Raw genomic sequence first — 13,740 nt, 5'->3', positions numbered from 1 at the left:
GCTGTACCATCACTGGTCATTATATTACCCCGTCCTCATCTGCCTGCTTCCGTAGTAACAACCCGGTCGCGGCTGTAGACAGGCCACAGTTGAGAGGGCCTCTCTGAAGCCTTCTGCATTCTCTCTCTCTCCCTCTCTGAATGAATAAAAGATGAAGAGTCACAATAGGAAGACATCTGTGGCAAAACAAACAAAACATTACTCTTTCTGCCACAGCCACAGCACAGCCACAGCCACCTTCACATACGAGACAGGTCCTCGGCTCCTCCAAAAATAAATACTTATTTATGAAAACTTAATAGATAACAAAAACAAACCTCAATACAATAATCTATTATTGTATCATATTTAAATACGACTAAACATAAACCGAGTGGCCTCCGAATAGCATAAAGTAAGCCATCAGACCTTTATTCCTTGCTGCTTCCTCATTGCCTTCTGCGCATATAAACATCAATACGACTCAATTGTCCCCTAAAACATTTTTACGCACATTCATATCAAATGTCTCATAAGGACCAAACACCTTCCACTGCAAAGCCCATTAAAAAGGAAAAGAGAGGATTAATGTTGCCTGAGTGATTTGGTTACAATGAGCAGAGCTGGCTGTCAGCTGCCTGTGCAGTCCTTCTTTTTTATTTGATTCCATCAATTTTCTTTTGAGTGCTGTTAATGTGTGCTTCCATAGTGTTTCCTGATGTACAGTATAGCATGTTTCCCTTCCTATCTGTTTACCTATCTAATAACTTGAGCTAAGTTGAGGATATTTTTAACGCCGGTTTGTTATTCAGTCTTCCTAAAAAATCCTTTTATTAGTGCTGATTTCTCTCTGGAATGTTTTAGGAGATTGTAAACTTCCATTATGACATACACTTTACAAATGAGTTCCTGTGAATATCTGTGTATTTGAATTTTAAAGATTTTGTGAGGGAATGGCAAATTCAGCCACCAGCAATGTAAAACATCATAAGTATCCTGAGGAAACAGAAGTAGTAAGCTTTGTAAAGTTGGCAGATACTCTGTTGGGTAAATTGTGTGTCTATTTAGTGATGATCAAACAGTGTTAAACAGTGTTGCTGGCACTCCCGCTTATGAGGTTGGTTTTTCCTGAATAAACCAGCAATCTGCCTGGATTTTTCAAACTTTAACTTCTTTTTAAACTGACATTGCCAAATGAGGATGACAATGTCCTCTGGTCGGTTGGACCACCACTTTGTTCCAGACTGTATATCTCTAAAAATATGAATTGCTGTGATATTTTGTACAGACATTCATGATCCCCAGAGAAGGAACTGTAATTACTTTGGTGATCACCTGATCAAGTTCCACCAGCAGCTCAAAGTTGTCGCAGTATTTTGATATCTTACTTGATGGATTGACACAGAATTTTCAGGTTCCCGATGTTTCTAAATGACTTTGATGATCCTCGGACTTCTCCTTCATCACAACCATCAGGCTGACATTTTTACTTCAGAGTGAAATGTCTCAGTAACTAATGGATGGACTACCATGAAATTTGCCACAGACGTTTAAAGGCATACTATGTAGGAAATTTCCTTAAAAACAACATGTAGACTCATACAAAAATAATCCTAATCAATCATCACTTATGACCCACTAGAAGTGTGTGGCGGTGTATGTATCTGCAGAGACTCTGCCCTCCGCCTGTATTTTCTTAACATTTTGCTGTGTTTGGGACACTTCTGGACGTCAACTTTTGGGCAGTGGGCGTGTGGCCCTCAGCCAATATCAGCAAGCAGGTGTGAGGTCAGGACTCGTAGCATAGCAACTAGTTTACATGGCTGTCCCCCGTCTCTCTCCTCTGCTCCGCTATGCCCTCTGTCTTTGTGTCATGGATATATAAAGAGCTGCAGGTCTGTGTGTCTGCTTGAGCGAGGGCGGGGCTGAGCTACACACACGCAGAGCAGAGAGGCCACAGTAGACAGGATTAAGCTCTGCATTCACACAACATCTGGCAACGAAGCACCTTCCTGCAGGGTTGGACGGAGGTTTTCGGAGGTTCGGGTGTGTTTATTTTGCTTTAGAATGTAACGGCCGTGAAACAATCAGAAGACAATGTTTTATTTCTCTGGTTAGCGCTGCTCCCTCTATTCATTCACTCTCTAGCTCGCTTGAGCACCACTGCTTGCTCTCTCTCTCTGGCTCGCTCGTTGAGCCGGGGAGGAGGGGCCGACCTTGTTGTGTGTTCACAAACACCGACAAATCCTGCATAGTTTACCTTTAATATTATTAATATATATTGAATATTAGATCAAATTGCAATTGATACAATACTTTGGTTTATGACTAGTTACCTGAAAAACTGATGTGTTCCAGACTAAGAGCCAAATGATGAACATAGTCAAGTCATAGTCATAGTCATAGGCCATTGTAGCTTCAGACCTGAGCTGGATCAGTCAGATGCTGACATATGCCATCATGCATTCAGTTTAGTTACTAAATTAAAGTCTAAATCACTGCCGCCTCTCATTAAATATACGGCCTTTGCTTTGTGATGCAGAGCCTCTGCTCATTTTCTCTGAAAGTTAATGTTGTATTTTATTAAAGTGTAATAATTTCTTCTGAATAAGTGGAGGCTGCCTTCCTTTCATGCCAGGCAGCAGGCCTGTACTATAATATATTGTGGGGAACCCTGTATAGTGAAGAACACAAATAAACCACCAATAAAATGATTTTCTGTTGCTTAAAAAGAAGACACGTATCTGTTATGTTATATATATATTGCATATCAAATCTTGACAATTGACACTTAAATCTGTTAATGTGATTGTAGTGTAAATATTTTCCATGGCCTGCTTTGCTTATATGTCTTGTTTGTGAATCTTATTTGGTTGTTTGAGGGTGTGACAGTGTAGGGGACAGATATCTCAGATGTTTCTCTTTAGTGTTGAGTCCTCCTTTAGGCTGATTCGTGCCTGCTGTTGACACTGTATTGATCGCGTCAATTGGATACACCCAAAGCCCCTTGTTCCCTAATTACCTTTCGACTTTATGTTAAATAGGATGTACAGTGGCTCCTGAATTTTTAATCTCAGTATTATTTGTAGAATTTCAGCTATTAACAGTCACACAGTACCTCATGCAATTTCTCTATTGCTTGATTGCTCCGTGATTCTAATTATGCCCTTCTAGTCTCCATTTTTCCTGATTGGTGCCTGTTGTACGTACCTCGATCCACTGCAGTGCCCCTACACCTATTTTAACTAGGGAGGGACATTACTGAGAGAGAGAGAGAAAAGCAGAAAAGCCTGAGAGGATGAAAATCTGAAAACCTAGCCTAAGTGTTCCGGACAGTGTATGAAATAGAGGTTGTTTCATGTCTTTTCTGAAGCAGCAGCGATGTGATCTCTTATGTTGTACTTTTCAGGAACAGGATGTGCCTGGTTAATACTTCAAATTAGGCCCAGAAGATTTCCGGACACTCAGAGTGGCTCCCATTTCTCGTGACTCATAGTTTAGTGGAACGATAATATCGTCATCCACAATCTCAGCTGTCTCACCTGTTGAATTACAAGGCCTGGTGTTGCATATTCAAGTGAACGACTTGGGTTTTTTTTTATCGTCCCAATCCCATTTCTTTTAAATCATTTCCCCACCACCTCACTCTCTGTTCGCCTGCTCTTTTTTTCCTCTCTCTTAATTCACTGAAAGGAGCTCTGAGTTTATGAATATTTAAAGTGGAGCGTTATTCACAAAATCTTTATTTAATGGCGCCTACATTCACATCCTCCTAGAGGATTTTAAAGGCTTTGGTTTTGAATCAAGCAGAGACGTGTAAACTGTTGTTCTTACAGTGAGCTCACTTCTCCCCTTCTGCCGTGCTTCTGTTAAAATATGCCTGCTTGCTGTTCCTGCAATCCCTAAGAGCAGGAGTGGCTCACCTGCATAGACAGAACACATGCTTTATTCAGGTGATGTATCATTCATTTGATGCTCCTGGCTGAAGTGGATGCAGCTGAGTCATTCGTCTCAGGTAGAAGGGGTTGGAGGCATAAATTAGAGCATCAGGTCTAGTGACGGGCACCAAAAGGACTCTGGGTAGGTGGCCAATCAGCAGCTTTGTTATTCCTGAAAGCAGAAAGCACAGAAACATCATAGTAACTTTGGTCTTCATGGTGATGCGTAACCTTGTGCAGTTACAATGAGGTGTCCTCTTTTCTTCCCATCTCATTTTGCACAAAACTACACAGACAGGAAGCAGCAACTCAAAGTGAATTTTTCTGCTAAATGCTTATTTGTGCAGTGTGCCTTTGGGTAGCTACAAGCACAACAATGTCATTTTGTTTTGCTCGCCCAAAAATATTTAGATCCATAATTGTTGAAGCATCAATTTGGCAAGCCTCGCTGTCGTTTATCCCAGTAGGTACCATCACGCTCTGAAGTTATTTTTGTATTTGCTTTCTGTTTCATTTGTTTGTTTTTAATTTGCATTCCTCTTGACTTGTGTGTGTGTGTGTGTGTGTGTGTGTGTGTGTGCGTGCAGAGAAAGTGTTTGGAGAGTTTCTGAGCTGGGAGCTGGAGGAAGCAGTGTCTCACCTGCCTCTAAAGCCCGGCCAGGCTGTGACACTGACTGTCAACATCAAAGTCAAGCTGGACTTCTCCGGTCAGGAGAACCTGCTGCAGGACCTCAATGATGGTGAGTGGACACCGTTCACATTATAACCCTGGTAGCATACTGTATGTCAGTGTAAACCTGCTGAGATTGTTCAATTGTTAAAATGGTCCTCTGGATAGATCCACAATACAGTACTGTTAAGTTTTCCCTGCAACATACTGTATATGAGTATAATGTAATAACACATTATATACATATATTATAATTATGGAATTTTGTAATTAGTCAATATGAAGTCCCCCTCCACTCAAATGTGTTTTGTGTTTTGTTTCTTCACTGTGCAGAGTTCCTATCCTCCACATCACAACTAGTACAGAAGTAATATTTTCATATTCATAGATTCTGGATTTTTCAGTGAAAGCAAAGGAGTAGATGTCATTTAGAGATTTAACAATTTAACAATTGAACTCTTTGTGGAGGAACTGTATGAGGCAAAATTAGTTTTTATGATCATTCCAGCAGAATATTTTTTACATGTCTGGAGGGGATCTTTAACAGCCTGTAACATAATTCATTTAAATGTGTCACGCTGTTCGACAAATCATAAATCCCTTCTATTAAACTGCGTTATGTAGAAATTCATTATTTGATGTTTAAACATATTTTAAGCTATTCCAAAGTGAGTTTGTACATCTTTCACCTTTTGCACATCTTGTCAAATTATTCTTATCAATTGCTACAAAACCAAACAGAAATACAATATGTACACTATATGTTAAAAAGAAATATAATTCAACAGCACCACAAACTACCACCTTCAAAATGATCAACATGTCTCCAAAACAGAAACTGAACATTAGAATCTTCATGAAGGAAGGATTTCTTTTAGGGCTTCAGCAAGGTGGACCTAACGAGTGCACCTTCCTTCAGTAGGCAGAGGTTTTTCCTATATTTATCCTGAAGTGTCTTATAATAGAATTTTCATAGCGTCTTCTAACTGTACAGCTGAAGTTATGCACATGTTAAACGCAAAACTTTGAGTTAATTTACTGCCGTACACGGAGCCCTCCTTGTTATACTTTTTGTTACAGGGAATCTGGCTGCCTTATTTAAGATTCAGTAGTAATAGGAGAGAGGTCTCAAGGTCTCTACACCTCCATTTCTCTCCTAGCTTCTGGCTTCCCCACTTCAACAGTTGGATATCCTTTCTTCTAATTCTTATTCCTAGTTTTGAAAAAAAAAAAAAACAAGTCTGATCTTCTCCCCTTGCTTGAAGCTCATTCATTGTGTTCCTTCTCCGGTCTTTCTCATACTGTAGTTAATACTCAGTCTCCTTTCTTTCCTGTCTCGCTCCTGACCTCTCTACCTCCTTCTTCATACTGTTGAACCTCTTCACCACAGACACTATGAGCTGATAAATATTAATGAGAGATCAATATGGACCGGCTCCTGCACCACAGAGACTTTACTCTGCGTGTGGTTTGTGTGTGTATGCATGTGGACTCAGATGACTGAGAAAGTAAACACATACGACGCTGCATGTTTATCTCAGCCTCAGTGCCATTCTCCTCATGAGGTCATTTAAGCGATACTATTTCAGTGTTTTAATTAGCCGAGCAATAATTGAGGCCCTGAATTAAGGAGATAAGACATGGTCTAAACAACAGCTTTGAATGCAGTTATTATAGTGACATTATGGGAAGCAGTTTTTGCTAAACACATTTGATGCTATCTAACTCTCTAATACATTAACATAATCACATTAATGTTGTGTTAATATACTGATGGACATATTTGCATAAAACCAGTTGTTTGGCTTTGTTTTCAGTCTGTGCTCCTGTGTGCTGGAAGTTCTGCCATCTTTGCTAATTCAACTGTAAAATCTTGATTACTGAAGGCAAAAATGTTGCATTCAGCAACTGTTAAATTGTACTGCTTAGCCATCACACATTATCACAAAAATTTTAATAGCATCACATTGTACAATTAGTGAAATGTTACCGTGTTATAGGCAACAGCATAATAGGCTTAACCAAAGTTTCCCAACCAGAAAAACATTTGCAGTAGCTTGACATTTTGGGGAATGTGCTTATTTGCTTTCTTGTCAACAGTGAGAGAAGGGCTATTTCTGAGCCAGGTGCAGTCACTTCCTGGGGTCTTGTCATCACAGTGAGGTTGCTGAGCAACCATTGGAGACTCCAGACTCCCAACTATTCCTTTAATCTAGGAAACTGTGCAACTGCTGTTTTGTGATGCCTGGACCAGTTGACGGACCAGTAAACCTCCTCCCCCTGCACCTGTCTGATGGTGAATAAGAGGGGAGGCTGTGCACAGCCATTTCTGTAACATCCACATCCACTTCACGCAGTGATTGGCCAGCTGTACGGAAGTGAGAGAGGAGCGAGCGTTCGAACTTCTCTCTCTAGCTCTTCTTTTTCATTCTTGACAGCTATCTCTGTCACTGTTCACGTGAACAAACGAGTGCAATGCTATGAACGTCTTCCAGGAGAGACTGTCTGAAAATATGCACTATTATCCCTGTATTTAAACAATATCACATCTCCCCTATCACCCTCCCCTCTCTGTAACAGTCGGCTTTTCACTCTGCCTTTGAGTGAAGTCGTTCTGAACAACTATAAACACGTTTGATTTAGTATGTGGTCAGACAACGCGTTGTAAGAACCAGCTCTGAGCGACCATAAATTGAGCTTTACGGGGAGTTACATGCCAGAACTGTTTGTTGGCAACTAGCAGCTGAGCACAGTAAGGGCTAGCTGTTTCCCCCTGCTACCTGCTACCTGTCTTTATGCTAAGTTAGGCTAACTGCCTCTTGGCTCTCGCTCCACACATTCTGCGCAAATATGAGAGTGATACCGATCTTCTCATCTAACTCTCACAGAGAAAACAAATATACATATTTAATAACTGTTCCTTTAACTTCTTTCACTAGTTAAACATGTCTTCTACACAGATGAATTAACCTTCATATGGCTTCACGGTTTTTCACTGCACTGAAAGATCTCTGAAAAGCGGTAGTATGATTAGTATAAATCTGGCAAAAGGCAGTATAGGCGCTATGGTAGGTCGCTAGGGAAAAGGAGAGGTAATAGCAACATCTTGAAAAGAAATGGTCTTAAATGAATAGTTGACATTTTGGAAATGTATGCTTAGCTAAGCAAATCACCTGCTGTCTCAAACTTGATATTTATCACACAGACGTGAAAGTGGTTTTGATCCTCTCATCTAACTCTTGGCAAAAAAAGTGAAGTGTAATTTCCCAAAATGGCTAACCATTCCAGTGATTTTCAGAAATGGCAGCTGTGCTAAATCCTGGTCTGAGACGACTACCTGTTGCTGATTTACAGCAGTTATAATAACAGACCAAATTTTAATAACATATTGAAATGTGAAAACGTTGTAAGATTTTTGGCCCATTGTTTCAGCAGTATTAAATTAATGAAAACTATCCACTGCCCATGTTAGCACTAGTTAGATTAATATAATCAGTACTGGATGAAAATAGTGTTCTAACATCAACTGGCCCCCTAGCACCCCCATCCAGAATCTGAAGGTGATTGTGAATATGTGGATGAATATGAATGTGAATGCATATTAATGAATTTCTCTACCTTGCTCAGGAGAAAAAGGTCTCCATGTACACTCTTTTTCAGTCTCTCTGTCTCTCTTTCACACCTTCTCTCCCGCCTTCTCTCTTTCCAGCTCCACAGCCTGAGGATAAATGATAGCTCACAGCTTGGGTAGTGTGTGTCAGAGCCTCTCTGATGTGTATGCTGCTGGTACATTGTGTTAACATCAGCACTTCTCTGTATTAAATATAACTGTGAGCTCAGATGTCTCGCAGCCCGCATATGACCAAGGTGTAGCCTTTGTTTGTCATGCTGTATCGGAAGTGGGAATTAGTTTGTAGCTGATTCACACCTGTCAGAGCGTCGAGAATGATATTATGTATCATCAGTGGGATTTATTTTTAAACTTCTCATATGCCATTAAATGATCAGCTTCTGTTCATATGTACATGTGTGTAGGAAGTCAGTCCATCAGCAGTGCTGCGCTAGATGTCGTCTTTGTGTAAAATGTCCTCTGCGTGTGAAAACAGTGCAGAGGGAACATTCAGAACAGGCCGAGCATCATTGATTTATCCGCGGACGAGTTTATCCCTCACTCTGAGTCCGGCTTGAGACCACAACACTATAACTCAGGATCAAACGGGAGTGATGTCATCACTCAGGACTAATTGGCCTTGACTTGCAGCGAGCTTTATCGTGTTAAATGGTGTGAGCGTCGTACCTGACAGCGCTACCACAGACATTAATGTTGTGGTTGTCTTTTGAAGAGTGGTGCGGCGGCTGCACCCCACAACCCGGCCTGCACCTCGTACCACATTAAATGTCTGCATCCACGAAAAAAAGTAATGAGACACAAGAGCAAATTATGCTGAAGAAGTCACACACTAGCAACGTGAATTAAAGGACTCAAACAGAGAGAGGGAGAAGCATTCAGAGGCTCTGTTGAAATCAGTAAGGGATGAGGAGGTGCTGTCTTAGTGTTCTTTCATTGTTTGTCCTCAGTTGACACTAGTGAGAGAATACGCTGCTGTCCCACTCGCCCCCAAGAAAGCTTTTAAAGTAATAATGTTTGACATGTTCGTGTTAGATTTCCATTCGACTACTCTCTGTTGTCAAGTGATACAACAGTTATTCAACCTTTAGCCCATTCATGAAAGCTTTTCTATTTAATGTTCCAAACATCTGTAGTCTGGTGGGTCTTTTATCTGGGGGATAAGTATATATGGATATAGATAAGTAGTATGTGTTAAGACAACATTTCACATTTGAGAACTATGGCTTCTTTTGCTAAATGAAAAAAAAAACATTTATATTTCTCAAAGTAAGGTATCACAAATGCATCATTTTGGTGTTGGCACTAAAACTTCAGGCATCATATTATCATGAGTACCATAAAATTTCAAACGATATCCAGCCCTAGTAGCAAAGGAAGTGATGTTCTTCCAGTCCTACATTTTGAGTTTGTTGGAAATAAATGGAAGGAAACTGGGCAGTTACCAATAAGTATTGATAGTCACCTGAACTGCTGAACAGACAAAGAGTGCAACCCACAGAACCCCTTTATGTAAACCTCATTCAGAGAATATCAGTGGAGGACAAACCACAGTACTGGACTGTTTGACAGGTGATCTCTTAAAAGACCAGTGCACAAACATCTCTGATGAAGTACTAAAGTTCGTTTGTTGCTGAAAAGGAGCACACTGCAAATCGTCAGGGAAACCATACTTTTCTAGCTTTTTTTTGTCGAGTAATGTTTTATTAAGAAAAAGCTTGTAGTAGAAAATGAATAGCCATAGTTTAGATAAGTCAAGTTAAACACCGTGTGAATGGCTGCATATTAGACATTTGTTACTGCTGTTAAAACAAAGCAGCTGTTTGTAGATGATCTCCCTCTGCCTTTAATGGAGCGTCCAGACCGACTGGAATGGCTTTCAGTAATGATGGTAATCACTTGTTCTTTGTATATTACCTAACAGATTTCTGCTCATCATGTAGCCCCATCCCTCTCCCTCTCTCTGCAAGACTGATAGAAGCATAATGACGTTCTTTCCTACACTTTCAGTGTTGCATGTCGGCTCAGAACAGTGAGGTTTTGGAAGTGGCACTGAAAGATTTTACTGTAATATATCCTTTGAATCGGACGAATAGTGTATTTTAAAAGTGCAGAAATCAGATTGTCCATCTTCAGCCAATAGTTGTTAAACGAGGCTCCGGTCAAGCTAGGTTTGGTGTTTGACTTGTATTTTCCATCCTCATGATTCTCTTCCCTGAACAGGATATTGAATGAGGTTTTAATGTTTGCACTGCAACAGGTCATATATTCCATATGTATTAGATATATCTATCTTCCAGAGAAGAGGCTTGTTAATATGGGAGCAACTGACAACCGCAGAGATCCACAGTTATCTCATTGACATTCCGATCTATGATAATGCTGTTATAATTATTTCATAAGTGACACTCCCAATCTTTGCTGTTCTACTTAAGCACAGGCAGCGAGCCGTCCACTGATAGAAATGCTGAGTTCACCCGATTCTCCCCGAGGCCGTCAGACAGAGAACGAGACAGATACTGATTGGAGGGAAGGTGTAAAGGAGGAGATGATTGTGAGCAATGCCATCGTTAATCACGCCACCCATTACTCACGTAGTCTTTGTGCCACAGGACATGACGAGTCGTGTATCTCCTGAAAGACTGCGTAGCATAATGGAGGATGCAGTCTATAAAGTCTGAGAGTGTTTCTCTCTGTATTTTTCTGGTTGTTCTATTTCCTGCCACCTTAAGTCTATGTCTCGATGCATATGTGATCTGTTTAACAGTAGGTTATAGAGAATGGAGATTACCGTCACCAGAGGAGTGACAACAGCTGACAATGACAAGTTTCACTCAGACAAAAGTTAACAATAGTGATAGAAACAGTTTGAAATCTTTGGTCACCCTAGATCACACTGTGATCTACTATGTCAATATTTTCAGTGTCAAAAATTAAACAACATAAAATGATGCTGAATACACTGGTCATATTGTATGCACTATTTTTGAATAAAGTTGAAAATGAAAAAGAGAAACAGTGCCAGCTCTTTGGCCGAAGCTCATTTTTTGTTTTATCGCATTTTCAAGCTCGTCGATGGATGGCACAAGTCGATGGTGTGATGCATATTTCTTTTTTGTAGACTCGAAATGGGGCATGTAGTGAATCTTAGATTTTTACTCGTAAAGCTATTATTGCACTTACAGTAACGTAACAAGTGTAGTTGTCAACTCAAGTACTTCACCTGGTTCACAGTCTCTCGTGTGTGTGTGTGTGTGCAGCACACACACACACACACAGAGGGCTCAGCCCTGCCCGCAGTGAACCATAGTGAGCAGAGTAGCGTGATCATAAATGACAGCTAAATGCAGCAGAGACTCTCACACTGAGCTGAAATTAAACCAGTGCACATAAATTAGGTAAATAACATAAATAAAGACAGTTTCTTCTGCGTTTTGCTGTCATTTATAGTCGTCGTCTCGCTGCTTCCCTCTTCTCTGCTCTTTCTCAGCGCGGGCGGGGCTGAACCCTCCGTGTGCATGCAGAGGAGAGACAGACAGCAGTGGAGATTTGACGGCAACTAAACTTGTTACGTTACTGTAAGTGCAATAAAAGCTTCTCAAGTAAAAAGCCAAGAAGAGTAATTTATCAATGTAATCCACGCAAAAGATGGACAGACTCCAAATGATGAGAAGTATCGCTGTAAAAAGCGTGATTTACATCCCAACGAAATAAATGATAGCATAATATGAAACAATTTATGGTCACACGATATATATCATCATATCACACAGCCCTAGCTGCTAATTTGATTTGATAAAAAGAAGATGCAAAAACAATCTGTGTGTTTGCTTCACTTAAAATATCATTTTCTGCGACTCATCACACTAAAGAGATTCAATAAAAGGAAACAAATAGAGTCCATTGTTTTCTTTATTGTCCCTATTGCTAGAGACAAGCCTTTACTAATGATGTCCCCTGTTTTATAGTTCATTATTTTAGTGAGAAGCCCTCCTGCTTTCTGATCTGTTCCAGTTTGCTGTTGCACTTCTTTGCTGTGAATGTGAGCTCAACGCTTTTTTCCGTGTCCACATAGTCGTGCTGTCGCTCTGACTTCCTTATTAACAGAAGTACTCTTCCAATTGGTTCTATTTTACCAATCTTGCATGTGGTTGTTACAGTTTGATTGTCTGAATATGACTATCTGTCTATCTTGAGCCAAATTGCTTGAGCTGCTGCAAAGCCCGGTAATTTCCCCTCTCTAAGGGGAAATTGCGGGGCTTTGCAGTCCACTGACGTCAGAGAGTGATATGGCGGCTTTGACGTCAGAGCGTGGGCTCTGGGCGTCATTTTTGAGTATTGTCTGAGTGGGTTGAAAGCAGCAGCCCCTGTGGTGGTGCCGAACACAGCTGCTGATAGTGCAGCTGCTCCTGTGTCCACACTGCTTCTCTCAAGGTCACGGATGTAAAATCATTCATTTATTCCTCACATGCTTGTAGTAGCATGAACCCTCAGATTTTCTATTATTTAAGAAAATAGAAAAACTCAATTTCTTTGTACCATAATTTGAAAGTAGGACATTTGCTATCTAGCAGGACAAACTGACCACAGCATTTTGAGAAAAAAATACATTGATATCATTAGTATATCTTACTAATTATGCCTCCATTTATATGAATAGACATATATGTGTGTATTTCTATGGATGAGGGTAGACAAAATATTGGTAGCACCTCTCATTATAACGCAATACAATTCAACAGCACCACAAACTGCAGCCTCCAAAATGACCATTAAGGTGAATCAATGCCTCCCTGAACATAATAACCTTTATGAAGGTAGGGTTTATTGCAGGGCTAGAGTGTATTAGTTTTGGCTGGGTGTACCTAATAAACTTCCAGTTGAGAGTATACATCCAAGCCATAGATTACTGAAAAGAAAGGTCTGCTCTAAAACAATTTAAACTTAAAAAAACCACTATTTGCAATGTATGTTTAGCAATTTAAGTGTTGTTCCCATGCAGATGTGACGACATGTCAAGATATTTCCATAACATAGTTAAGTTTGATAGAAAAATGATTCCCTGCAGAATCATTAAGAACTCGCTGCTTTCTAAATCATTCAACAATCATTTATCAGGCAAAGCTTTAAAAGATGTAAAAAGGCCATAGATACCAATTTCTCCTTCACTAACAGCCTCAGTATGCAATCAGACACCAGACATGTCGTGTTTTGAGCTAAGGGGTGTGATCACATTGTGTTACCAGAGTCACAACATTTTTTTTTAAGAAATTGGTTGGTTGCTTGTTAAATTAATATGTATACACTCCTACTTTTGATCAGAAGTTTGTTTCCTGGGGGTCATCAAGTAATTCTCAGGAACATGGTGATTCTGGTAAATGTAGTAATTCACTAACTGAACAAGAAGTAGATGAGGGAGAGTGGTTACATTAAAATGATAATTAAAACAATTAATCATAGCTCCTGTAAAGTACTGTAATGCATCACAGACTGTTGATATTTAACAGCGTGAGACCTCCTGCTCT

General features: G+C 40.1%; 1 protein-coding gene across 6 annotated transcripts in view; it reads left to right on the top strand.

The window, feature by feature from the left end:
- trappc9 (trafficking protein particle complex subunit 9) overlaps positions 1 to 13,740 on the top strand; it is a 213,826-nt gene that overhangs the window by 60,261 nt on the left and 139,825 nt on the right. For all 6 annotated transcript variants that reach the window (XM_067611537.1, XM_067611539.1, XM_067611536.1 and 3 more), the window contains one exon: positions 4,505 to 4,657. In XM_067611537.1, coding sequence (XP_067467638.1) covers positions 4,505 to 4,657 — 153 coding nt within the window. The remainder of the gene's footprint in view (positions 1 to 4,504; positions 4,658 to 13,740) is intronic.

Source organism: Thunnus thynnus, chromosome 15, assembly GCF_963924715.1.
Source record: "Thunnus thynnus chromosome 15, fThuThy2.1, whole genome shotgun sequence".
NCBI classification, from domain to species: domain Eukaryota; kingdom Metazoa; phylum Chordata; class Actinopteri; order Scombriformes; family Scombridae; genus Thunnus; species Thunnus thynnus.
The sequence above is the reverse complement of the archived record's forward strand: the minus strand, read 5'-3'. Positions and strand labels throughout refer to the sequence as shown.